The 27,958-nt window shown below is 43.9% G+C and overlaps 1 protein-coding gene across 1 annotated transcript in view; it reads left to right on the plus strand.

Annotated features, from left to right (window-relative positions):
- Positions 1 to 739: 739 nt before the first annotated feature.
- npy2rl (neuropeptide Y receptor Y2, like) overlaps positions 740 to 27,958 on the plus strand; it is a gene marked incomplete at both ends in the record, with an annotated part of 29,788 nt that continues 2,569 nt past the window's right edge. Inside the window, 3 exons of the mRNA XM_083937071.1 lie at positions 740 to 940; positions 1,309 to 1,441; positions 25,834 to 25,999. Of these exons, the coding sequence (XP_083793197.1) occupies positions 740 to 940; positions 1,309 to 1,441; positions 25,834 to 25,999 (500 nt within the window). The remainder of the gene's footprint in view (positions 941 to 1,308; positions 1,442 to 25,833; positions 26,000 to 27,958) is intronic.

Here is a 27,958-nt window from a genome sequence, read left to right on the forward strand (position 1 = left end):
TGGTAAAGTGAGGGAGTAACTCTTCCTCCGGTACACACACACACACACACACACACACACACACACACACACACACACACACACACACACACACACACACACACACACACACACACACACACACACACACACACACACACACAGGTACAGTAGGTGGAGCTGCACCAACATCCAGCTGCTCTGAACACGCCTTTATTTCCACCTTCACCTTTGTCACAATCACCAGCGTGGGGAAAATGGCCGACGTTTGGACACAACCAGGACACACACGCCTCTTCTTGGTGGTGACGCTGGTTGCCATGGTGACGTCCTCCCTGGGTTTACTGTTTGATGTTGTTTTCACCTTGTTTTGGGCGCCGTTGCTTCCTGAACCCACGGAGCGTGTGCAGACCAGAAACCTGAGATTCCTCCGGGGAAGATGTTTCCATGAGGAAGAATCAGGGACTGAAGGAGTTCTCTGGGTCTGATAACGGGGGATGAGGACTCTGCTTTGACCCGGGGACCCGTGTTTTCACATGGGCCGGAGGTTCTCCGAGTTTCTAGAGACGTGAATGACGCGTCAGCGGCTACGATGTCATCACTGACACCGATATATTCATCTCTTTCCTGTTTCTCTGTCACCCCACAGGCTGTGAGTGTGAGTGTGTGTGTGCGTGCGTGTGTGTGTGTGTGTGTGTGCATGCATGCGTGCGTGCGTGTGTGTGTGATGGCGTTGCCGGCTGAACACCTATGATCCGTCATGGAGGCTGTCAGCACAGCAGCCAACGTCACACAGGACGAGCTCCGCCTCCTGCCCCTGCCCGACGACGACGGCGACCTCGTCAACCTGGGTTACCATGACTACGACCTGAATGCTCTCGCGGGCCCCCCGGCGCTGCCCACGCTGGTGTTTGAGGGAGTGACTTTTCCAGAGGACCCCATCAAACTGCTGAGTGTCCAGGTAGAGCTCTGAGGTCCTTCACCTCTGTTTATCCGTTGGTTTGATGCTGGACTGACACTTTAAAGGGACGGTTCCCTGGTTTCTGTTTGCTCATGGAGGAATTGTCCGTCCTCTGGCGAATGTAACGCGTCCTGAACACGTTCTGCATTTGAAAATAAATATTATTATAAATGATGAAGGTGATAAAACCTGTTGGAGGAGCAGATGCAGCTACGACAGCCTTCACCTTCCACTTCAGTTCACTGAGCAGCAGCTGCGGCATCAAACCGACCGGCTCTGACAGCTCTGTGTCTGTGTCTCTGTCTCTGTTTGCGTCTGTGTTTGTGTTTGTTTGTGTCTGTGTTTGTTGTTGTTGTTGTTGTTTGTAGGTGGTGTTGATCTTGGCCTACAGCACCATCATCGTGCTGGGGGTTCTGGGTAATTCTCTGGTCATCTACGTCATCTACCGCTTCAAGACGCTCCGCACCGTCACCAACTTCTTCATCGCCAACCTGGCTGTGGGTATGTACACACACACACACACACACGCATGCAAGCACACACACACACGCACACACACACACACACACACACACACACACACACACACACACACACACACACACACGCTGCTGTCAGACTCATCAGAGCTGGGAAATCCTCTCTGACAGGCCTGTGTGTGTGTGTGTGTGTGTGTGTGTGTGTGTGTGTGTGTGTGTGTGTGTGTGTGTGTGTGTGTGTGTGTGTGTGTGTGTGTGTGTGTGTGTGTGTGTGTGTGTGTGTGTGTGTGTGTGTGTGTGTGTGTGTGTGTGTGTGTGTGTGCGTGCGTGCGTGCGTGCGTGCGTGCGTGCGTGCGTGCGTGCGTGCGTGCGTGCGTGCATGCGTGCGTGTGATGACTCAAACATGTGTCAGCCGTTGTCGCCGTGTCTCTGTGATGTCGCTGGCATGTGTGTGTGTGTGTGTGTGTGTGGCAGAGAAACAGAGCGAGATGAAATCAAACATTCACACGTCTGACAAGGACGAGGCGCCGTTTGATGGTTTCTGTTGTAGCGAGCAGAAAGCTGTAAAAAGCTGTAAAAAGCTGTAAAACACGAGTGTAAAAATAGACTAACAGGAAGGTTTTTCAGAGGAACCTCCCCAGGGAATCTAAGGGCGCACTCCCACTGTCCCTCCGCACCGGGCCAAAACAGGTTTTTCAGGTAAAGTCTGGTTCCTTTGACCAGTGTGAGTGCAACCGTACCACGTTTAGGAGCGGCACGCTTGCCGTCCACGGCCCGTTTGGGAGAGGTGGGCTTTAGTAAAGCACGTTTGCACGTGTACGAGCACGAGCGTGCGCACGTGTACGAGCACGAGGCCTACGGCGGCTCTGAGGTCATTTCCTGTGCGCCAGTTGGGACGTAGAAAAAAGAAGGAGGGACCATGCGCGGACATTTCAAACAATGGCGGTGAAAGGTTCACGTTGGTGTGATGCAGAGAAATCCAGGAGAGATGCTAACAGCCGGACGTGGCTAACAGTGATTAGCTCGGGGCAGCACGGTGAAGGCATTTAAAGGTCTTAGTAGTAAATAGCGGGCACCGTTTGGGCGTGCACGCGCACGGCGCGCGTGCGCGTGCGCGCGCGCGGCGTCGTGCGCGTGTGTTTTTTTTTTTTTTTTTTTTTTTTTCGCGCATTTAAAATATGTGTGCGGTGTGTGTTATAGGATGTTGTGTAGATATAAATAGTTTATGTTTTAACTATACTGGTTTTCTTGTGTGGAATCCCTTTGTTAATGTATTTCCTGAGCGTCTGTGTGTGTGTGTGTGTGTGTGTGTGTGTGTGTGTGTGTGTGTGTGTGTGCCTGTGTTGTCACTGCGCATGCTCTGCTTTAGCTGTCGTTGTTAGGGGACGTGTTATTTCAGCGTCTGTGTGTGTGTGTGTGTGCCTGTGTTAACACTGCGCATGCTCTGTTTTAGCTGTCGCTGTTAGGTGACGTATTATTGCAGCGTCTGTGTGATTGTAGTTTAAATATGTTTTGTGTGACAGCGCATGCGTGGTAAGCTCCTCCGTTTTGTTTTTAAAAGTATAAGTCTTTTTACATAAGTTGACGTGTCCTACCTTGTTTTAATGTGAGGGTTTTACTGAAGCCTTATGTTGTTAATAATGTGAAAGGGGTAGAGTGGGGTTTAAATGAGAGTTGTTTTGTTTTTTAAATAGAGGTTTTAAGTTAAAATAGGTATGAGCAGAGTTATAGAAAAATAAAAAGTATGCAAGAGTACTATATAAAGTGGTGTTTTAAAAAAATAAATAAAATCTGTTTAGAATAATGGTGTTATATGAGTAGGGATTTAATCAAAATAGTATTTTCTAGTTCTGTGTCTTGTGATGTAAATTAGTGGTGTTTGAACAAGAAGAGATATAGTCAAGATACTATTTTCTCTTAGAGGCTGTGTTTTCTTGTTAATTCTTTCTCATTAGATATTTGTGTGTGTGGGTGTGTGTGTGTGTGTGTGTGTGTGTGTGTGTGTGTGTGTGTGTGTGTGTGTGTGTGTGTGTGTGTGTGTGTGTGTGTGTGTGTGTGTGTGTGTTAGTGTTTTTATTTATTTTTTTAAAAACAGTTGTTTATATGAGAAGATTTTTTCTTAGCATTATAAGTTTTTTATTCCTGATACTGTTACAGTCGTGGGAAGCAGGGGGTTTTGGGGATGGTTCGCAGACGCATTGTCTTAAGGTGAGGTGTCTGAACATGTAGAGACGGTAGAGACGTCTCTACAGACATGTCCAGACACCTCACCTCTGCAGGCGCGATGTCTGCTAAGACTGATAGCCTTTGATTGTTAATTCTTTCTCATTAGATATTTGTGTGTGTGTGTGTGTGTGTGTGTGTGTGTGTGTGTGTGTGTGTGGGTGGGTGGGGGTGTGTGTGTGTGTGTGTGTGTGTGTGTGTATGTGTGTGTGTGTGGGTGTGTGTGTGTGTGTGTGTGTGTGTGTGTGTGTGTGTGTGTGTGTATGTGTGTGTGCCTGTGTGTGCGTGTGTGTTTTAAAGCTGCAGTTTTCTCTCACTATTTACGTATTATTATATTATTCTTTTAAAAGTAAATAACTACATTCAAGATGGAGTCTTTAACATCAAAAAAAATAAAAAGACAATATAGAATTGATACAAAAAAAAAATAAAAACATTTAACCACCAAAACCAGGTTGGTGGGAGGTACTGTCTCTAAGAACCGTATGGAGGTATTTGGAAGTAAGTATGGAACAACATTCATCAAAGCTGCAGTTTTTCTCTCACTATATACGTATCATTATATTATTTAAAAAAAAGTAAATAACTACATTCAAGACGGAGTCTTTAACATTAAAAATAAATAAAAAAAGACAATATAGAACATTTACCCCCGCCAAAACCAGCGTGGGGTGGAGGAGACACTGTCTCTCACGAACCCCATGAGGTGTGAGATAAATGGCAATAAAAGCTGCAGATACGAATCAGCATAGACATCCAGAACAATCGAGGTGTTACTTTGAGGAGGGTTTTTCTGTATAAATCTAGGGACTCTGGTAAAGAAATTTTCTCAGACCTCAGACTTCATATCGTTGCGAGACAGACTGCGTTGCGGCATTGCTCACCCGTTCTTTTCTGCTTGAAAACACATCAACTTCTTCTGGAAAATGGCGAACACATCTGGTGAGTATGACATTTTATTGTTTAAATTTTAAATTGGTACAAGAGTATATACCTGATGCGTTATTTGATAAGTAGTGTTCTAAAACAGGGGAGGAGTGCACTGTGCTAGCCACTACAGGGACCTCTGGGGCAACCATTCTAGAAGACAACGGAGCAAGAGAGAGGGCCTATATCCTAGGTATAAAGCTAACATCTAAGTTAACATTTGTATAATATGTATGTTGTGTGACTGTGACTGTGTGAAGAAAACGTTTAAAGCTGTCATTAACTTAATTTTTTAACCCCACTTAAAGAGGGCCAGCAGGCGGTAGATACACAGCAAAACCCTGGAAATGAGACATGTTTTAATCAGAAGACTGCAGAAAAGGGTGCGTTGCTATCCTTTTATATTTACATTAAAAGAGCTGTTTTATGGTTTGCATTTTGACAAGTATCTCTTCTAATTCTATACTTCAAACAGGAATATTCCCGATCTTCAACATACAGCATACATCTTTACAAGGAACCGAGACAACAGAAGCGCCTATTCTGATAAAGGACACACAGGAAGAAACTGATGAAGGACCCTCTACCTCAGCTACCAACACTGACACAGAATCAGAAATTCCAAACTGGACTGAGGCACAGATACAAGACTGGGTCGAAAATTCTTTCACCGAAGAAAATCAGCACTCATCTCATAGTAAGAAAAACAATACATATCAACCTGTACAACAGCTGTCTACAAATAAGTCTTTCACCTATGCAGAAAGAGAGCTACAGGGGTTGATAAGGCGTAGCAGAGCCCAGATTAAGGAATGCCGTTTTACAAAAACGGTAGTCAATAACAACAGCATCAGGCTCGCCAACATAGCACTCAGACAGATTAGGAAATCACATCAGCTGGAAAGAGAGGTTGGATTGCTTAGAAGCGAGGTTTTGGAACTTAGAGGCCATCTTAAAAGAGATTTCAATATGATGAGTAATAAATTGGATCTACTGCTAAGAAAAATGTGAATAGCGTGTGTGCTAGACTCCTGGAGGTGGATAAGTTTGTGTCTGATTTAGCAAACGGTGTCTTGTGTTGTCTTAAAACATGGGTCGCAAATGCGCTCGCAAATCAAAACATGGCAGACGTTGTGTTGTGGTATCTAACGATGGTGAAAATGACCCTCTCAATAGCCTATCGGAGATAGAAAAAGAAATACATGGAATGGTTGATGCAAATTCAGGTGTTGAGGAGGAGGAGGAGGAGTGGTATGAATATACTCCATCGTCTCTCATCGACAGCCTATCTGATATTGAAATTGAAATGGATGCATTAGAGGAAGATGAGGTGGATATGACATCGGTGCAGGCTCTTAATCTTTTGCATAGCATGGGTATATTGAAGCATGATATCTCAGGATTTGTTGAGTCAGATGAGGAGTTGCAAAAGGCACAAATGACTGGTGCTTCTGTACACCAAAGACAACCCCCTCAGAATGATAGCATCCCTTCATCACATAAACACAAACATAAAACTGCAATGTACAGCCCTGAATTAGCCGCACGTTTGAACCGGGTGGGGGGAGCACGTGAGTTTAATATCACAGAGAGGAGCAATTTTAACGGTGCAGAGATAAGACAGCGTGTTAACCTGAATGATATTGCGTTGGATAATCTTAGCACTGCATTGTCAACACTCAGACATAGACTAACAGATATAGTTGACTTTTCAACAGATTTGGCAGCGCCAGATGGCGTATTAAATGTAGTTTTAAGAGGACCATCATTGTCCAGCGATGTGTGTGCGTTGTTAAATGCATCTAACAACTTCAATGCTGAAGCTTTCCTGAACGAAATTGAGCAGGTGATGCAAAGTAATGACAGGATTGCGTCAGATGATCAGCTTGAAATTGTAGTCTCGGCAGCATTCAACAAGCGTGGGGGTGTGAGACGCAAACTAGCATCCATCCCCTATGACGATATAATAAAAAAGAAAAAATTAAATCTCTACATACCCCCAAACACGGATAATAACTTGTGCTTTTCCATTTGTCTCGTACACTACATGAACCCAGACATGCATGAAAATGAGGTCCAAGAGCAGGCCCTGCAGGTTCATTCGGGTGTAGGTTTTGATGTGGATCAGAAGGTATCGTTGTCAGACGTGTCCAAATTTGAGCAGCATTTGGGTATCAAGATTATTGTATTCCATCACAATAACATTACGAAAAAATTGGAGACATTCCAAACACATGAAGACCCCCACCCCAAAACAGCCTGGCTCTACCTGAACGATGAACATTATTACATGGTAGAAAAGAAAACCGGATTTTTGGGGTCTAGCTATGTGTGTGATTACTGCTACAAAGGTTTCCAAGCACCAGCATTCCACAAATGCAAATACTTTTGCAATGTATGTCTGTCTGCTGAATGTCGCACACAGCAAGGTTTATCAGCCATACGCTGTGCAGATTGCAGCCGCTTCTGTAGGTCAAAAGAATGTTTTGACAGGCACAAGCGTGTAGTTGATGCTGCAAGCAAAAATTTTAGACCTTGTGAGCGCACTAAATATTGCAACGATTGTGGTCGTCTTTATGGCATCAGCAGCAAATCAAAAGCGGGGGGTCATAAATGTCTAAAGGACAAATGTAGTCACTGTGGCGCATTGATGGAGTCTGACATAGATCATCAGTGTTTTATACAACCAGAAAAAACGCCAGAGCCCCAGACCAAATATGTCTTTTACGACTTTGAGACACACACTGATAACGACAACCACGAGGCCAATTTTGTCTGTGCTATTGATTTTGAAAATGAGAAATGGACAGCCTCAGGCCCAAAATGTGTTGAACTCTTTCTACAAAAGTTTAGGAAACCAAAATACAAAGACTACACATTCATTGCTCATAATGCTTCAGGATTTGACCACTACATTGTGTTGCACTATCTCACCAAACAGGGTATCACCCCTAAAATCATAATGAAAGGAAGCAGGGTAGTGCGCATGTTTGATTCGGTTTACAGACAGAGGTGGATTGATTCGTTCAGTTTCCTACCCATGAGACTTGCAAAAACTCCTGCAGCATTAGGTTTTGAAGACCTCAGAAAAGGCCATTTCCCTCACCTGTTCAACACCACAGAAAACTCAGAATACATAGGCCCCTATCCAGAGCCTCATTACTATGGATATGACAACATGTCTGTACATGACAGGACAGAGTTCATGCTGTGGTACAACACAGTACGGCATGGGGTGTTTGATTTCCGGAGGGAACTATATTCTTACGGGGTGAATGATGTGATTATTTTGCGCAAAGCCTGCATTGTTTATCGTGAAACCTTTTTGGAGGGTGCCAAGCTTGATCCTTTTGGATATACCACATTGGCTTCATGCTGCATGGCAGTGTTTAAGACACAATTTCTCCCCCGTGACACTCTGGCACTGACATATGACGGGGCTTATACCAGGCAACACAAGGCATATTCCAATGCATCCATCCAGTGGCTGGAATTTGAGGCTTTCAAAAATAAAACAGAAATTAGGCACGCTTTGAATCATGGCGAGGAGCAGTTTGGACCATACTATGTTGACGGTTTTTGTCAACAAGACAATAGGCGAATTGCTTATGAGTTTGCAGGCTGTTTTTGGCATGGTTGCTCCAGATGTTTTAATCAAGGCCATAAAAACCCCTCAAACCACATTGCATTTGGGGTTCTACACCGACAGTTTAAGGAAAAAATCCAATCACTTAGACTAACACATAAACTAGAAGTCAAGGTTATGTGGGAATGTGAGTGGGCGAGAGCCAAGCAAGGTGACCCAATTCTGCAGGACTTTTTGAAAACTTATGATGCGCCTGAAAGACTCAACCCTCGAAAAGCCCTGTTTGGCGGTCGAACCAATGCGTACAAACTGTACTACAAAGCAGCTCAGGGTGAAAAGGTGCATTATTATGATTTCACATCGCTGTACCCCACTGTTCAGGCCCACAAATGCTACCCCATAGGGCACCCCAAAGTGATCTTCCGCGATTTTGAACCGCTGGAAAATTATTTTGGGTTGATAAAGTGTACTGTACAACCTCCCAGAGGGTTGTACCACCCCGTGCTGCCATATCACTGCAACAGTAAGCTGATGTTTCCTCTGTGTCGCACATGTGCCGAAAGTGAAAACCAGGAAAGCGAATGTAGCCATTCTGTTGCTGAGAGAGCTCTCTCAGGTGTCTGGGTGAGTGCTGAACTTCTAAAAGCTGTAGAAAAGGGTTATACTGTAGACAGGATAGATGAGGTATGGCATTTCGAGCACAAAAGTGACAGTCTGTTTAAAGACTACGTGAAAACCTTCCTACAGCGGAAGCAGGAGGCGTCAGGGTACCCCAGCTATGCAAAAGACGAGGAGTCAAAAGCAAAATACATCCAGGATTATCACGACAGAGAGGGGATTCATTTGAACCCCGACCGAATTGAAGTTAACCCAGCGGTGCGTAGCATTAACAAGCTTCTTTTGAACTCTCTCTGGGGGCGCTTTTCCATGCGTGAAAATCAGGTCACAAGTGAACTTGTAACAGATCCTGATGTTTTTGCCCGCTACATGTTTAGTGATCTGTATGATGTCAGACATTTTCTATTCCTATCTGATCATGTCGCACTTGTCCAGTGGCGGTTCAGAGAAGCACAGACGGGTAGAACAAAAGACATAAACATCTTTATAGGAGCTATGACTACAGCATACGCACGTCTGATGCTTTATGATTTGATGGATAAGCTAGGTGAGAGATGTCTCTACTCTGATACAGACAGTGTCATTTTTGTTTCAAAGGAAGGTGACTGGATGCCCGAAACAGGCCCCTTTTTAGGGGATTTGACCGACGAGCTCAACGGTGATAGCGATGGGGGTGATTATATTGTGGAGTTTGTATCCGGTGGGCCAAAATGTTATGCATACCATTCTCTACACAACAAGACTGCTCTAAAGTGTAAGGGTGTGACGCTGAGTGCACACAATGCTTCCATTGTGACATGTGATGCACTCGTAAAGCTTGTCCACGAATTTGTGGGGTGTAATAGGACAACGCAAAACATTGTAACAAAATCAGACACAATAGTGAGAGATAAAAAGACACTTCAGCTGAAAAACAAAACAGTCAGGAAGCGCTTTCAGGTGGTCTACACAAAGAGACGGTCACTCCCTGATTTGACTACACTGCCGTATGGTTACTGAGATGAGTGTTCGGGACATTGGGGTGTTTGACTGTAGGCTGCAGCACCCTTTCAGTCTTATTGTGTCAGGTCCTTCAAACTGTGGCAAGACCTATTTTGTAAAAATGCTGATTGAAAATGCTGATAAAATAATATCAAAAAATATTGATAACATTGTGTATATATATTCATGTTGGCAGCCAATGTATGATCATATCTTAAAATCTAGAAATGTAAATTTTATTGAAGGCCTGCCGGTAACTTTATGTGATGATTCATTGTTGCCTGTAAATAAAAACAATTTGTTGATCATTGATGATTTAATGAATGATGCTTGTAATAATGTTGAAGTTCAGAATGTTTTTACAAAGTATGTACATCACAGGAATTTAAGCTGTTTGTATCTTGTACAGAATTTGTTTTTTCACGGTAGTAGTAGCCGTACTATCAGTTTAAATGCCAGTTATCTTGTTATTTTCAAGAATCCTAGAGACAAGTCTCAAATTATGGTTATGGCACGACAGATGTTTCCTGGGAAAACTAAATTTTTTATGGAATGTTATGAAGATGCTGTGAGTAAACCTTTTGGTTATCTTTTTATTGATTATAAAGCCACGACGCCTGATCATCTCCGTCTCAGAACGGATCTGCTTTCAGATCAACCTGTTGTCTACATTCCTAAATTCAAATAAAAACATGTTTGAACGGATCAGAAGAAATTTGTCCTTGTTGAAACTTTTGCATGATGCATCTCCTTCTCAGAGAAAGAACATTATTAAAAGTGCTTCCTCAGACTTTATTCTAACATTATGTGAAATTGCATACAATGTTCTAAAAGGCAAGATCCCTCTAACCAAAACACAATACCACAAGTTGAAAAAGAAGAAGGCGGGGATTAAATTATTTGCTGATAAAAAGGTGGGTTTGGTGAAGAAAAAGAAGAAGCTAATCAATCAGTCTGGGGGATTTCTTCTACCTCTCTTAAGTATTGCTGTGCCTTTTATAACTAGTCTTATAGCCTCAAGACAGAAATAGAAAGAACATGGAACATGCTCAGAAGATGTTTCTTGTACCACAACAACAACTAAATCTTTTAAGACATCAACCCCCGCGAGCGTCTATAAGGGATATGGTTGAAAATGAATTGGATCGCGATATGAGAGACATTTTGGACAAGAAAACTGAGGATATTCATGAAAAGGCAAAAAAATATTCCATCGTCTTGCAGAGATTTCTCACAATGGTTAGGCAAGGTGAGCGTGATCAGAATACACTTACATTGTCTCTACCCCTGAATGAAAATGTGAACGGGACAGTGCATGAGGAGGGCCATGAAGATAAAGATTCTGTGGTTGAAGAAATTTTAAAAAACATTCCAAAAAACAACAAGAATAGAGTGCAGCATATTATGGATAAGATGATATCTGCAAAACATATTACTTCATGGACTAAACAGGGGGAATTTGTTTTTAACGGCAACGTGATAAAAGGATCCCACGTTTACGATTTGCTAAGAAGTGTAACAGCCCCTAACAATATATCTGACAGTCAAAGGCCTACAGGATGGGACAAATACCTGCTATCATTATCTATGCTGAACGTCCCTCTCTCAGTCGTACCCAATCATCAGGTTAAAAGAAGAATTGAAGAGCTTAAGAAACATTCAACTGTCACTCAATCTTTGAACCCCAACCCTGCTAAAAGAAAGCGAGTAGTAGACGAGGAAGAAAGTCTTTTTCCATCTCCGAGACTTGTGTCTTCAAACTGGGTGCATTTTTGATTTGTGTACTGTCTCATGTGGTGTTAAATAAAAAAGAAAAAAACCAAAAGATTACGTAATAGAGTGTTCAGAACCCTTTTATTTATATTTTCATGCATAATACAGTTGGTATAAAATACAAATAGCAAAAACAAAAAACAATACAAAAACAACCAAAATTCATCTTAAAAATAAATCTCCAGATTGTACACATTGTACACACCCAAAGTCACTCTTTACACATGAAACAGAGGGTTGTATCTTTTTCACAAATTTGCACACCATAACATCATTTTTCTGTAGGTTATTACTATATTTCTTCATTAGAGCATCATAAGAAACCCCTTTATCCATCTGATAGAGAAAAAAAATACAATGCTGACCACACACTGTGGAGCACACATCTTGCACTTGTTTTACAGAATGCTGTATAGACACACTATTTCTATTAAGAAAGGAAAAAATTGATTCAGGGAAGTGTGCGTAAGTAGGCGCATTCCCAAAGCTGTCAAAGAATGAACCCACTCCATGTTCATTGATGTAGAGAGCCAACCAATGTTGTCCACTCATGTAAGAGGGGTCAGTATTTATCACCAGCCCATAGGGTCTATTCATTATCATTTTTTTTTAGGCAACTGATCGCTGGCAAATACTCCTACAAAGACACTTTGTTTTACCAACTTGCCAAGTATCTCAGTCAACTCTATTGTGTTCATATTGTGGCGATCTCAGTAAAAATCAATGAGAACCTGCCGCCGTGAAGATATCTCGATTATAGAATCATGTGTGGAATAAATGATAGCATTTATTGTTCTCTGTAGAGGGTTTCTAAAACGCGCCTCTAGACGAACACTGCCATTTTTTACAAGGGACATATGCCCTCCACAGCCCTCGTCAGGGGTCAAGTTAAAGCAAAACATGGAATAGCCTTTACAAAATTCATCCCTGGATATCGCTACAGCAGTGTTTTTTAAATACTTGCCAGTGGATGTATATAGCTGGTGGTACTCTCTTACGGCATTACCCCTGGCAAAATTGGGCTGAAAGGGTTTTGAGGGATATTGCTGCCCATCAACGTATAAACATAAAAATTCTATATCATAATGGTTAAATGTAAAAGGGTTACGTGCATAAGAGCCACTAAAAGATTCATTATCTACAAATGCTATAACAATACTTTTCGGTATCTGCCCCAAAAATATATTTTCCTGATTACAGACCCGGGTACCTGCCGGAATGCTAAAATTCTTGATGCAGACCCTATCAATAGGGTATTTCACGTTACTGTGCATTAGAGCTTTGGCGTGGGCGATCTTAACAGAGGGTGACACAGTGACTTTCTTTATAAACAGGCTCGCGGACATAATACTGACCTTAAAGTCATCCACCGTATTTCTCATTAGACAAAATTCGTTTTTTGCTCTTATAAATTTAAGTTTAAGATCAACACCATTTATCAACAACTTGTCCTGAAAAAACAGATCAGAGTGTATAGGGGAAATTAATTCCACCACACGACCTCCTTCTGTATACCCCATTCTCTTGATAAGTCCTTCATTATCGCCGCCAGCTGTCACATCCTCCATATGACCCGCAGTGTCCATGCAAAACAATCCAGATCCAAACTGTGATTCTAATGCATCTTTTCCATAATTTAAAAGACATTCTATAATCCCTCGATAAGGATATGTGTTTGACGACTGTGTAATGAGTCTGTCCCCCAGCGATATATCCACTTGGGAAAACAGAGTACATCCAGGATAATTGATAAAGCCAACTTCATCTCCGTGTGCCAGATTTCCCCCGTTAGCCTTGGTGATCTTAGCACGGATGTACATAAAAGTATTGTTCAGGTCCAGATATTCTTCTGAGCTTGCTGGGATGTAAAATTCTAATGGAGCTGTGTCTGTAATGGCTGCTAGAGGAGGTACTTCCACATATACACATTTCTCAATACTCGTTTGTGTTAACGGAACGAGAAACAGGTCCAATTCCGATTTCACACATTCTTTTGACATTTCGTGTACTAAAGCCATTTTAGAATATATCTCCAGCTCTTGCCTTGCGTTTTGTTCCCTTACGTCTTCTCAGGGGTGTACTTTTTCTTTTTAAAGCAGACCTCTTCTTATTTGCAACTAGGCGGCGCCTCTTTGGCTGGGAACTCCCCCTGCGCCCAGGTGGACGTTTTATTGGACGACGAGAAATGGCCATCATTCCCGACCCCTCTTGCTTTCTACTGCTATGGTTCATGACGTTGGTGACAACATCAGAAACAATGTTTTTAGCAGCCGTCTTTAAATGTGGTGCGGCTACAGTGAATCCTTTCCTAAGCAAGGGAAGTGCAAGTCTAAACAGACCGCGAAATATTCCACCCAGTCCTAGACCGTACTGAGACTGCAGCCCAGAAAAACCACTAAGGTCACCGCCCGCTTGGGCTGTGTAATAGGCGACGTACTTGTCTGGGTTCTGTATATGCGGCTGATACATTGTCACACCTTGTCTAGAAGTGATATTTCACAGGTCTGAAGTGTAGTTTTAATATAACTTTTCCGTATGTAAACAGAATAGGTTGGTTCTGATCCGTCTTCAGGGAGATTTCAATGGTATCAATGTGTGTTTTACAGAGCCTATGATAGTGTGGTCTGTCATATGTCCTTGTGATCATTTGGTTGTTGGATCCTTCAATATGTACGATTCGTAAAAGTGGTACATAACTGTCGCCGACTGTCTGATATTCAACAATGTCAGAGTATACAAAGATATTGTACAGGCCTACATTTACATCAGCTGGATATGGTGCAATATACACCAGGGGTGAAATATGTTCATCGTCTATTGCGCTGTCTTCTGGGGTTTCAAAGACCTCCCCGGGTATAAAACCCAACATTTGTGCAAGTTTTCCTCGAAACGTCAATTCCAGGTCACTTAGCGGTATTACAGACACTCTGTTTGTAATCGTATTGTATCTCAGCTTGATATAGGGCATATTATTATTGGACAGGCAGCTGTTTATCTCAGTTATTAGCTGTGGCATAGTATTGTAGAATCCGCTCGTTACTGTAATACAGGCCCTCTTGTCTGTTTTTCTATCAAATGCAACAAATTCTGCATCACTTGCTGAAAAGTTTGTCCATGTTTTGGGGTATTGAATTTCTATTAAACCCACTTCATAACCCCCTTTAATCTGTAAAGGTTTTGGCAGTTTTGTTCTAAAATTTGCTATTGTATTGTCAGGGTAGAATGCCGCAGAAGAGTTACTAGGCAGTGTGAGATAAAACCCCTCACCGTCCATGTTGGACCCCTATGGTAACTGAATGACCTGTTTTTCTGAAATCCAGGTATTAAACTTATCCGGCCACCCCACCCACTTGACTAGCACCATGGATTGCCCCTGTCGTCTCTCTTTAGATAGTATTTTTTCTATTTTATACGACTTGTTTTTATCCACAATAACTTTTTGTAGCTCTTGTTCGTAAAAGGTTCCATGCAGTATTTCGCCGTCATAGTCCTTTAACCTGTAGACAGGAGGTCTCCGCGGTACACTCTCCACAATAGTAAAATATTCATCAGTGAAATTTTGTTTATAACCTTTTTTAAAAGGTCCTCTTAATTTTGAAATTCTTACTGTATCACCCACTAAATACTTAAAATGAGGCACTCCTTCATCTTTTGTTTTATACAAGTTATTAAAAACAATGTATTCGTTGTCTTTTGTCACTTCAGATGGTCTCATTTTAATACTACGGTGATAACTCATGTTGTAGGAGCTCACTAGGCCTTGTAGAATGTCCACATAGCGTTTTGAGTTATTGGCTGACAAATAACGCCACATTTTAGATTTCAGAGTTCTATTGAAACGTTCTACTACAGAGGCCTTAGTTTCATTTGAAGTGGTAAAGTGTATAATTTCATTATTTTTGATTAGTGACTCAAACTCTTTGTTTAAGAACTCCTTTCCTTTGTCTGTCTGTAATTTATGAGGTATTCTACCTTCTTTTAGAATATCTTTAAAAGCTACCGAAACACATCTACCACTTTTGCTTTTCAAACATCTAACCCAGGCATATTTTGAAAACAGGTCTATACATGTTAATAAATATCTCACCCCGTCGTTTTCTGAAGAATATTCTGACATGTCCACTAGATCTGCCTGAAACTGTCCGTCAATTTTATTTACCAAAACTCTATTTCTCCTAAAATGTATGGGGGCTGTTTTATGAAGAGTATACGCATCCTGTTTTAACAGCCAATTTTCTACATCAGAGTCTGCACAGCGAGCTCCTAGATGTTCGTGTAAAGCATTTTTAAGTTTCTGTTTACCCCCGTATCCTCCTGTACTTTCCGGATCATAATATATTTTTCTCATAACGTCCTCCATGACTGATGTTGGTAAATGAATACTCATTGTTTGTGATCAAGGGTTTTTATTACCAAAACCACAATACTTCACACACCTCAGAATCTTGTCTTTTAAAAAACAGACAAATATAATCTACACATTGTCTTCTGTTTAACATAAAAAATAAAAACGGCACAAGGTTTTTCAAAACTCAAGACATAAAAACAAAAAACATGGCCCTTATGGTCTTTGTCATCATTTGAAGAAAACAATTTACAACATTGACCAATGCAGCCTTTATCTCACTGCATTTACCGACAATCCTCCGTACCATGATCCCTTGCCTCAAACAATCCATCTGTTTTTTGATACTAGTCAAATACATATTTCTGTCAATAATAGATAACGTATTATCAACGGTATTACTCCACAAAGGTCTCAAATTGTACATGATACATTTTTTTCTTCCCCCATTTAGCATGTTAGATACACTCGCCATTACGCTGTAGTGTTTTACACACACCAAATCTTCAGAGAGTCCTGAGCTACAGTGTTCAGTCTACTGTATTCCCTAGTTAGCTGCTTGAGCCTGGAGATGAGATATGGTTCTGTCAACCACTTCAACAAGGCAGTTGCAGCCACGTCTCGTATGCTGGTCAGAGAAGATGAAGCGATGCCTAGACAGTCCAGCACATATGTCTGTGCCCTTGTATAATTATCATTTAAAACCTCTTGCTTAATTTCTCTCAGATTTCCTCTAATGTAGTGTAAAGGAAGAATGTCGAGACATGAATGCGGTGTTCTATACATATCATATGTATAAATACAATACACACAGTCTTTTTCAGCCCTTTGTTGAAGAACTCTGTGTAGATAATGGGCTACTGTTACCTCTATAACATCATGGGCTGTGGGGATGTTTGGCGTTATAGGAGGGGAAATGTCCATCGGCTCATCATCCTGGTCGTCCTGTGGACCCCTGAAGGGGTCGTCTGTTGGTTTTTCTCCAACAGTAAGAAATGTCAAATTCCTTTTCCCCAAATCTTCAGCAAAGTCTTTCAACCAGGTGTTGTCACTGCAGGACTCCTGGCCATTTGTCAGAGGTGTATCACCCCCTGCATAATTGGTCACACCTGTACAAACATACGCTAAAAAATTAGATCAAATAAAAAATAATAAAAAAAAAAAGAAAGAACACTACCATTCTGTCCTTGTTGTTTTACACTTCGTAAAACAATACTACAAACAGCTGTTCTTGACATTCTCTGGTGTACCAGTAGTGTCAAAAAGTCTTTTGCTAAGCTTTTCATAGCTCTTGTAGATCTTGTTCCAACCGAATAAGGTGTCTATACGTGCGAAAACATCAAGGGCCTTCCTCCAATCGCCCCACTGGATTAGAAATCCAGTAGTAAACCATGTCTCCCATTCTTTGGATGTGCGCGGGAAACGATTGTCTTCATCAGGCGAACCCCTCCTTGTCTTTTGAATGACGCTGTTGTCCATGCATTGTCTGAAAAAAATGTATGCTTCGGGGTCGTATACCTCGAGATCAGTCTCCACACGGTATGTCTCTCCGGCCACTGATCCATCCCATTGTTCAGCGTACACACCATTTGAGCTACATAGCTCACGGCATATTTTGTTTCTAAAATGATACCAGTCTTCGGCAAAAAAACGAATGTGCGGGGTTGTACCATGCACAAACATTTCATCGGCCTCTCTTGAATACAGGTATACTGTCCCCTGTTCAAAAAAAAAACCAGCCACCCTAAAGTCTGCAACATCCCATTCATACATTGGAGACCATGCTTTTTGATCCAAAAATTCTGCCAGGTTTTTAGGAACTCCCCTTTTCTTTTTAGGAGCCATAAGTAGCTCAGCATCAACAAGGTTTATACGGCGTTTTGGCGTCAAGACACCGCTATAATTACCTGTGCCACCCATGTCCTTGGTAGTATTTTCACAAGGGATCGTAGAATAGAAGAAAATTCGCTTGAATGTAGTGCAGCCTTTGTCTCGGCGTTGATCTTTCGTGAAATGATCGCTCTAACATGCCCCCGCTATATAGTCGTGGAAACGCCACTCCCTCAAGGCGTTTACAATCACACACACCCCCACGTCGCGTCTGCAGAGGTGAGGTGTCTGGACATGTGAGGCGTCTCTACCGTCTCTACATGTCCAGACACCTCACCTTAAGACAATACGATTTTTTATAACTCTGCTCATACCTATTTTAACTTAAAACCTCTATTTAAAAAAAAAAAAAAAACATTACAGCCGCAAAGACATGAAAACATGGTCTTACTATTTTAAAAAACAAAACAACTCTCATTTAAACCCCACTCTACCCCTTTCACATTATTAACAACATAAGGCTTCAGTAAAACCCTCACATTAAAACAAGGTAGGACACGTCAACTTATGTAAAAAGACTTATACTTTTAAAAACAAAACGGAGGAGCTTACCACGCATGCGCTGTCACACAAAACATATTTAAACTACAATCACACAGACGCTGCAATAATACGTCACCTAACAGCGACAGCTAAAACAGAGCATGCGCAGTGTTAACACAGGCACACACACACACACACAGACGCTGAAATAACACGTCCCCTAACAACGACAGCTAAAGCAGAGCATGCGCAGTGACAACACAGGCACACACACACACACACACACACACACACACACACACACACACACACACACAGACGCTCAGGAAATACATTAACAAAGGGATTCCACACAAGAAAACCAGTATAGTTAAAACATAAACTATTTATATCTACACAACATCCTATAACACACACCGCACACATATTTTAAATGCGCGAAAAAAAAAAAAAAAAAAAAAAAAAAACACACGCGCACGACGCCGCGCGCGCGCACGCGCACGCGCGCCGTGCGCGTGCACGCCCAAACGGTGCCCGCTATTTACTACTGGTCTTTTTTAACCACTAATGCTGCTGAAAATAACAGCAAACCTCTGCAGCAGCATGAGAAGAGTACCTACACACACAACAAAGCGTCATCAGCGTAGAGAGTGAACCTGTTGGTGGTTTTGAGTCTTTTTGTATCTTTTTGTGGTGGTTTTGCATCTTTTTGTGATGGTTTTGTATCTTTTTGTGATGGTTTTGCATCTTTTTGTGGTGGTTTTGCATCTTTTTGTGGTGGTTTTGCATCTTTTTGTGGTGGTTTTGTGTCTTTTTGTGCTTGAATGGACTTTACTATGAGAGGAGCTGGTACAGGGGCCAGTAGGTAAGTCTTTAAAACACTCTTTAATAAACTCTGGCTTCTCTAACTACGCTGATGACGCTTTGTTTTATGGTTCTAATGTTTATGGTCAGACTTTGTCATGAGGGTTTTTTAAACATACAGTAAGTTTGTTCATTTCTGCACGTGTCAGTGTTTTTCATTTACCGTGTTTTAATGTTTCTAATGTTTGATGTTTGAGCGGCAGAAAACCTGCAGAGATCTCACAAATCATCCTAATATACGTTAAAAAAGGACCGTGTGTTTGCGACAGCCCGCAGAGCTTCACATCATTTTAATGAGCTGCAGAATATTTCAGCTCAGACCAAACATCTGCTCAGAGCTGCCACATGAATCGGTTTCTCTCGGCCGCCGCTCCATTTGTTTCTAATGAGACGGAGCGAAGAGCGAAGAGGCGACGGGATCCTCTGTGTTTGTTCGAGGCGCGGCAGGAGCTGGAAACAACACGTTTAAAGAGAGTTTTTAGGGCGTCTGAGACGTGTTTCTGCCCTCGGTAGAGAGGATACAGTGAAGACAGGCTGGTGTCTGGGTATAGAGGGTATGAAGACAGGGCAAACAAAGGGGGGGAGCCCTTTAGGAGCCTAAGCGTGTGTTAAAGTGTCCTCTTATGTGCCCTTTTTTCCCCTTTTTGACCCTGCACTTTAAAAAGTCTATGCACGCCACTGCTAGGACCCCGGGTCTCCTCTGGTCTCCCCTGGTCTCCCCTGTCCTGAGATCCCCCCTCCTCTTGGAAACATGATCCTGACGAATCCTCTCTTCTGTCATGGATGCATCCGTCAGGTCTTCCCCCCGGTTCAGGGGGTTCGAACCCACGGAGCATGTGCAGATCAGAAACCTGAGATTACTTAAAATATACTTTAATGAGGCAAAATGACTAAAAACAGATGAAAAATGGGTAAAAACAGATGAAAAATGAGTAAAAACACATTTAAAATGACTAAAAACTGATGAAAAATTAATAAAACAGATGAAAAATGAGTAAAAACAGATGAAAAATGAGTAAAAACAGATGAAAACTGAGTAAAAACAGATGAAAAATGAGTTGAGAGGCCACGTTTAATATGAATATCTGACGTTGTGACGTAAAAAATAAGAAACAAAAGTTGACTTTAAAGATTTAAAAACAACAAATGTACATTTATACAAATATCGTACAAAACAACCGACCATAGAGTCTTAAAAGACACATTAATGCATCGTTGACTGAAGTCTTTCTGAAGGATTTTCAAACCAACAACAGTGAATTATATTAATAATCTGTGTTCAGTCGTGTTCTCGTTGTGATTCACGGGTTTTAAACAAGTTTTTTCTGCTGTGAAAGGGAGAGGGACACACACACACACACACACACACACACACACACACACACACACACACACACACACACACACACACACACACACACACACACACACACACACACACACACACACACACACACACACACACACACACACACACACACATGTACTTAAACTCCACCGATTTTAAATCACAAGTTTGTTTCCTGGACTCTGGAGCTGTCGGGAAAATAAGGAACTCATGAATAAGTTCATAAAGTAGAAGAAGTGAATAATTAGATTAGAGTGTGTGTGTGTGTGTGTGTGTGTGTGTGTGTGTCTGTGTGTGTGTGTGTGTGTGTGTGTGTGTGTGTGTGTGTGTGTGTGTGTGTGTGTGTGTGCATCATTATGAAGCCTTGAGTGTCGGTTGTCCTGAGAAGCGTAAAGTAAATTGGATGCTAAATCAAACCAAACCTCTGGCTATGATTAATAAACACACTGTGATTGTGTGTGTCCTGAAAAACATTATTAACTTATTTTTTAACGAGTTGAACCGGCGCTCTGTTAGCGTCCCTGATCATTTCCTCTGCACGGGGGGACTCTAGGGGGGTCAGGGGTCAGGGGTCACACTCCATCCACTGCACTCAGCATCTGTAGCTCTGAGTAGTAACCAGCCTAAAAACCACAACATTCTGGGTTGCGTGCTCTTTCTTGCACAATTCACACATGTAACTATGTACCATGTAACACAACAAGAGGGTTCCTGGTTCGAATCCCGGCTTGGGTCTGTTTTTGCATGTTGTCCCCGTGTCTGCGTGGGTTTTCTCCGGGTTCTCCGGTTTCCTCCCACAGTCCAAAGACGTGCAGGTGTTCGGTTCATTGATGACTCTAAATCACCCGTAGGTGTGAATGGTTGTCTGTCTCTGGATGAAGATGAATGAATGATCTTCAGCCTCTTGTCCCTGTCGGGGTCGTGGGGGGCTGGAGTCGATCCCAGCTGACATCGGGCGTGAGGCGGGGTCCACCCTGGACAGGACGCCAGTCTATCACAGGACACATAGAGACGAACAGAGACAGACAACCATTCACACCTACGGGTGATTTAGAGTCATCAACGAACCGAACACCTGCACGTCTTTGGACTGTGGGAGGAAACCGGAGAACCCGGAGAAAACCCACGTACTAACCACCACTCCACCGTGTCGCCCTTAAAACTTTAAAATGAATATGTTAAAGAGCCGCACTGTTGACATTGTTGTAAAGCCCCTTAAGGCAAATTGTGTGTGCCGACGCTGAAGGCCGTGACTAAACAGCGTTTTTGAGAACAACTGCTCGGGGCGCTGATCCACTGGCAGCGCCCTCGCTCTGACATCTCTCCATTGTGCGTGTGTGTGTGTGTGTGTGTGTGTGTGTGTGTGTGTGTGTGTGTAACGTGTATAATAATAATAACAGAGTGAAAAAATTTAATTTGCCTTGCGGGATAAATGAAAAAGTAGTTCTTCGAACAGTGAGTGAAGCTGTGAGAGACTTCAGGACCACGGACAGCAACTGGCGGGCGCACGCCACGACTGTTTGATTAAAAACGACCTCAGAAACAAACTTCTCAGGCCCGTAGCTGCTTGTTTCAGAGTCGTGGTCATCGGGCCGTAGCTGCTGACTTCAGAGTTGTGGTCAGGGCCGTAGCTGCTGCTTTCAATATGCGGTCGGGCCGTAGCTGCTGCTTTCAGAGTCGTGGTCGTGGCCGTAGCTGCTGCTTTCAGAGTCATGGTCAGGGCCGTAGCTGCTGATTTCAGAGTTATGGTCAGGGCCTTAGCCGCTGATTTCAGTGTCGTGGTCGGGCCGTAGCTGCTGCTTTCAGAGTCGTGGTCAGGGCCGTAACTGCTGCTTTTAGAGACGTGGTCGTGGTCGTAGCTGGTGCTTTAAGAGACGTGGTCAGGGCTGTAGCTGCTGCTTTCAGAGTCGTGGTCGGGGCTGTAGCTGCTGATTTCAGTGTCGTGGTCGGGGCCGTAGCTGCTGCTTTCAGAGACGCGGTCAGGGCCGTAGCTGCTGATTTCAGAGTCGTGGTCGGGGCTGTAGCTGCTGATTTCAGTGTCGTGGTCGGGGCCGTAGCTGCTGCTTTCAGCGTCGTGGTCGTGGCCGTAGCTGCTGCTTTCAGAGTCGTGGTCGGGGCCATAGCTGCTGACTTCAGAGTTGTGGTCAGAGCCGTAGATTCAGTCAGATAAAGGATCAATGAGTCAGGAAGACTCTGCACTCTCTCTGCTCATCAGTGATGTAAGTTCCCCTACAAATCCCTTCCTTGCGGGCGGAGTGTTTCGCCAACTTTCGGAGCCCCGCTGTGTCTGAAACTCTGCCACATCACTGGTTAAAAGTTGAGTTTGCCTCGATGCTCTCGCCCGTCTGGCATGACTCGAGTCATCACTTTGAAGTCTCTCCCCAGTGTCCTCCGAAGAAGCCAAACGCTCATGTTTTATACTGAAGTGGCAGCTGTCCATTTTGTGTTTTTCAGCTCAGCTTTATATAATAACAAAACAGATTGCGTCAGGAGCCAGGAGGAGAAGAGTCCCGCAAGAAGCAAGAAGTGAAAGAAACACAGATGAAGTGAATCAGAGCGCTGCCGTCGGTCTTTCATTGTCACGTTAAAGGGTAGAGAAGTTGCAGCGGTGCGTTTGAGAACTGAGACCGACTGGAACATAACAACCTGCTCCTTTAGAGACAAAGCTTTACTTTAATGTGTCCGTGAGAGAACCAGGGCACAGAGACGTGAAGAGGTAGATCAAAGGGAAGGAAGAGACTCAAAAAAGTTTCCTCGTGTACGTTTAACTTGAATAATTCAGTGAGACGGAGGAAGTGACAAATATAAGAGAGTTCATAAATGATAATAATACTGTGATGTGAGGATTTAGCTCGTTTTCTGCACTAGTGTTTGTACTTGTTACATAATTTAAACCTTTCATTATTGTAGTTTTCCTATGACCAGCATTACATCAGTGAGTCTACTGTGATTGTTGAATGAACCCTGGAGCGTTTGGTTGGATGGTCTGGTTGTCTGGGCTCGTCAGACCGGGGCACGGCGAGGACTCAGATGCGGAGGTTCGCAGATCAAAACTGAGAATTTGTTCTTAAAGCCAAAACGTGAGGCACAGAGCTAAAAAGAACCAGGTCCAGGTCCAAGCGTCTGAAATGTGTTTCCTCAGGAGGGGGTCTGGAGTCTCCCTTAGAGAGAGGGGGAGAAGTTCAGCATCCGTGAGGAACTCGGAGCAGAGCCGCTGCTCCTTTGTGTTGAAAGGAGCCAGTTGAGGTGGTTCAGGATCATCTGGTAAGGATGAACCCTGGGCGCCTCCCTAGGGAGGTGTTCCAGGCACGTCCAGCTGGGAGGAGGCCTCGGGGAAGACCCAGGACCAGGTGGAGAGATTAGATCTCCACACTGGCCTGGGAACGCCTCAGGATCCCCCAGTTAGAGCTGGTTAATGTGGCCCGGGAAAGGGAAGTTTGGGGTCCCCTGCTAAAGCTGCTGCCCCCGAGACCCGACCCCAGATAAGAGGCTGAAGATGAGATGTAGAATAAACGTGTGTCTCTCCGCTCTACGCTCCTCCAGAAGTCTCCTCTTGTTGAGTTGAGACCGTCCTCATGTGACCCAACGGCTCAACGTACCAGCTGCTTCACCGCTAATGACCTGCCGTACAAATCCATGGCATTAAACCAGAGCATAAAGGAACAGTGGAGTGGTTCACGCGGATTAAAGCAAGATTACAACAAGACTAGAAAGCACTGGTGATTATATTTCAGACTGGTTGTAAGAAGGAAATTCTCCTGGATGTAATGTGGCATTGTTTACGATCGGATGCGTATGTGCGACCCAGAGATGTGTGTTTGACTTTTCATTTTAAAGAGTTTCCTTTGAGAAAGATCCGGACTCTGATCAGAAAGGTCCACTCACCCTGTGTTCAGACGCGTCAAGACTGAACTTGAACTTGAAACAGGAAGGCATAACCCTGTACTGTACTGTGTGAAACACCTGTTTATATCACGTTTTCTTGTTTTTAAAGTGTATATACATGTTTATGTTGTTGGGGAGAAGCCTATAGGACACAAAAACATGGGGGAATAGGGTCCAGGGGCCTCGTTAAGGTCTCACAGAAACATGTTTCATAAGTGCATTTAGAATAAAAGGTTCTACGTTATCTTAGGGTGAGAATTTCATGACTACAGAACCATTAGGATCTTATCAACACCACTGATGTTAAGTGTATAATAACACGTTTGGTACCAAAGAGAACCTTGGTCAACTTAACCTTTCCTGTTAGCTATCGTTAGCAAAACATTAGCAAAGTCCATCTACTTAAAAGGGAGTTAGCTTAATGTGATATCACCAAGATTAGCCCGATTTACTTTCTCCTAATTCTGTGTTAAGGTCAGAGAAGGAGAAACAGTTTGTTTCCTAACATGAACGACGTAAAACAAAGCATCATCAGCGTAGTTAGTGAAGCCAGAGTTTATTAAAGAGTGTTTTAAAGACTTACCTACTGGCCCCTGTACCAGCTCCTCTCATAGTAAAGTCCATCACAGTGGAAGTAGCCCATTGCTGCTTTGTTGTGTGTGTAGGGACTCTTCTCATGCTGCTGCTGAGGTTTGCTGTTATTTTCAGCAGCATTAGTGGTTAAAAAAGACCTTTGAATGCCTTCACCGTACTGCCCAGAGCTAACCACTGTTAGCCACATCCGGCTGTTAGCATCTCTCCTGGATTTCTCTGTTAAAAAACCGTCTTCATGGATTATTTGATGCATGTATTTGCTGAAAAAGACCCTGGGATGATTTACACCGTAATTACACTTTAACAAGTTCAGCATCCGTGAGGAACTCGGAGTAGAGCCGCTGCTCCTTTGCGTTGAAAGGAGCCAGTTGAGGTGGTTCAGGATCATCTGGTAAGGATGAACCCTGGGCGCCTCCCTAGGGAGGTGTTCCAGGCACGTCCAGCTGGGAGGAGGCCTCGGGGAAGACCCAGGACCAGGTGGAGAGATTAGATCTCCACACTGGCCTGGGAACGCCTCAGGATCCCCCAGTTAGAGCTGGTTAATGTGGCCCGGGAAAGGGAAGTTTGGGGTCCCCTGCTAAAGATGCTGCCCCTGAGACCTGACCCCGGATAAGAGGCTGAAGATGAGATGAGCTGTAATGAGGCCTCAGGTTGAAGAATACCGAAATGTCCCTTTAAATGACAGAAAATGGGTTTACATTGAATAATTAGGCTGAATTCAGTGAGTAACGTTTATGTTTAGTGGACTGTCTTTGTAAAAATGTGTCAACACACGTGTGCAAGATGTTTCAGCAGAGATAAGAAGCACTGCGAGTCCAAGGAAGACGTCACCGAGCAGCAGAAGCATCGAACCGGATGTTTCTGAGTAACTTAAACGTCCTGTCTCCTGATCTGCAGCCGACCTGCTGGTGAACACGCTGTGCCTCCCCTTCACCCTCGTCTACACGCTGCAGGGAGAGTGGAAGTTCGGCAGCACCCTCTGCTTCCTGCTGCCCTACGCCCAGGGCCTCGCCGTGCACGTCTCCACCGTGACGCTCAATGTCATCGCCCTGGACCGCCACAGGTGAGGACGCTTTCATCCGGGCTGTGTTGTTTCCTGTTGGGGATGAAGTTCATGTTTGTCACTTTGTAACTTAAGGTCACAAAGGTCAGGAGCTAGCTCAAGTTCAACAACATCAAAATGAAGTCTAATTTTTTAGAGTTTGCAGCGAAGTTCGGATGTTGGACGTCGGAGCTGGGGATGACGTCACACCCGAGTTTTCAGCGTTTTAGTAACACAGTCGAAAAATCACAGACTGAAGCTACCAGGCTACGGTTAGCCGCTGTTAGCGCGGCGTGCTTTATAGTCTGGACCAATATTGAGCCACAACAGGTCTCCAACTACGGTGAGCAGCCGCCGACTCTATTCTCCCCCGTAGAAGAAGTAACGCGCGGTGCATGTTGAGATATACGACTGCGTGAAGCGTGCCGTTTCATTTCCATGTGTGTGTTTGTGTAAAGAGCCCAAAATGGCTCCTGTTAAGAGACACACTTACGACGCAGAGTTTACACTCAAGGCCATTAGTCACGCAGGAGAACACGGGAATAGAGCAGCAGCCAGAGAGTTGAACATGAACCAATCAATGGTGCCGAAGTGGAGGAAGCAACAAGACGACCTCCCCTGACTGTTGTGTTGACGTTCCCTTTAGCGCAGCTCGATCTAATGGATGCAGAACGTGACCCAAGCCTCCACTGGAGCGTCTGTTCTATGCGCCTTATAATGCGGAAAATACGGTATTTATATGTTTAATTGCAGTTAAACACTCGGCCTACGGACAGAGCGGTGGATGCTGCAGCGTCCTCAGGACCCTCACTCCCCACGCTTCACCTTCTGACCAAGCCTGCGCGGTAAAAGAGCGGCAGCTAGCTCAGATGTGAAGTGCGGCGTTGTAATGCATGACGGAGGGAAGCTGCGTGCTTCAAAAGTTCGATGAGTTTCTTCCCCCTGACTTTTGCTGACGTCGTCTAAATGACTCAAATGTAAAAGTCCTTCCCACCTGAAAAGCCGCCGCTCTCAGGGAAAGAGGATTCACAAAGACATGCAAATGGAGTCCCGCTAACTGGAGCTGGAGTGTGGGTGTTAAGAGCAGCGGAGCAGCAGGTTCGGATAAACAAAGGCTCATTTACATAATTTCAACATGTGTGACCCCGCAGACCCGATCGTAGAGCGGCTCGAACAACGCATGCGTGGAGCTCACATAACTTTCCATCCGTGACCTGCACGGAGAGGCGTGCACACACATGAAAAGTAAAATAAAGCAGCAACTTCACTTCTTTTATATTCCAGATGTCCCTGGAGCTCTCACCAGCGTCTGTGTCCACAGTGTTTCAGCACATTTCATGATCTGAGCATCCGCGGTAACCACGGTTACATATCATCACAGTTTCATAACCGTAAAAACGTATTACTTAAATCTGACCACTGTGATTAAAAATGCACCGTACCACGTCTAGGAGCGGCACGCTCGCCGTCCACGGCCCGTTTGGGAGAGGTGGGCTTTAGTAAAGCACGTTTGCACGTGTACGAGCACGAGCGTGCGCACGTGTACGAGCACGAGGCCTACGGCGGTTCTGAGGTCATTTCCTGTGCGCCTGTTGGGACGTAGAAAAAAGAAGGAGGGACCATGCGCGGACATTTCAAACAATGGCGGTGAAAGGTTCACGTTGGTGTGATGAGGAGGTGGAGTGTTTACTGCAGATTTGGTCGATGAAAAGATTCAAAAACAGTCGACAAGACGCACAAAAACTCTGAGGTCTACGGAAAGATCTGGAAACAAAGCCACGCATCGCCATGACGTCATCAATGCGTGTGACGTGTTACGGCGTGATGACGTATAGGCAGCAAGAAGCATTCTCCGAGGCCCAGGTAGTGTGAGTACAAACGGGCCTGGAGGGGGGGACAAGGACCCTGAAGCACGGGGCACGGGACGGAGGCACAGTGGGAGGGCGCCGTTAGTTGTGACGCCCTTGTTTCACGTTTCTC

This window comes from Echiichthys vipera, assembly GCF_963691815.1.
Source record: "Echiichthys vipera genome assembly, chromosome: 22".
Classification (NCBI taxonomy): Eukaryota; Metazoa; Chordata; class Actinopteri; order Perciformes; family Trachinidae; genus Echiichthys; species Echiichthys vipera.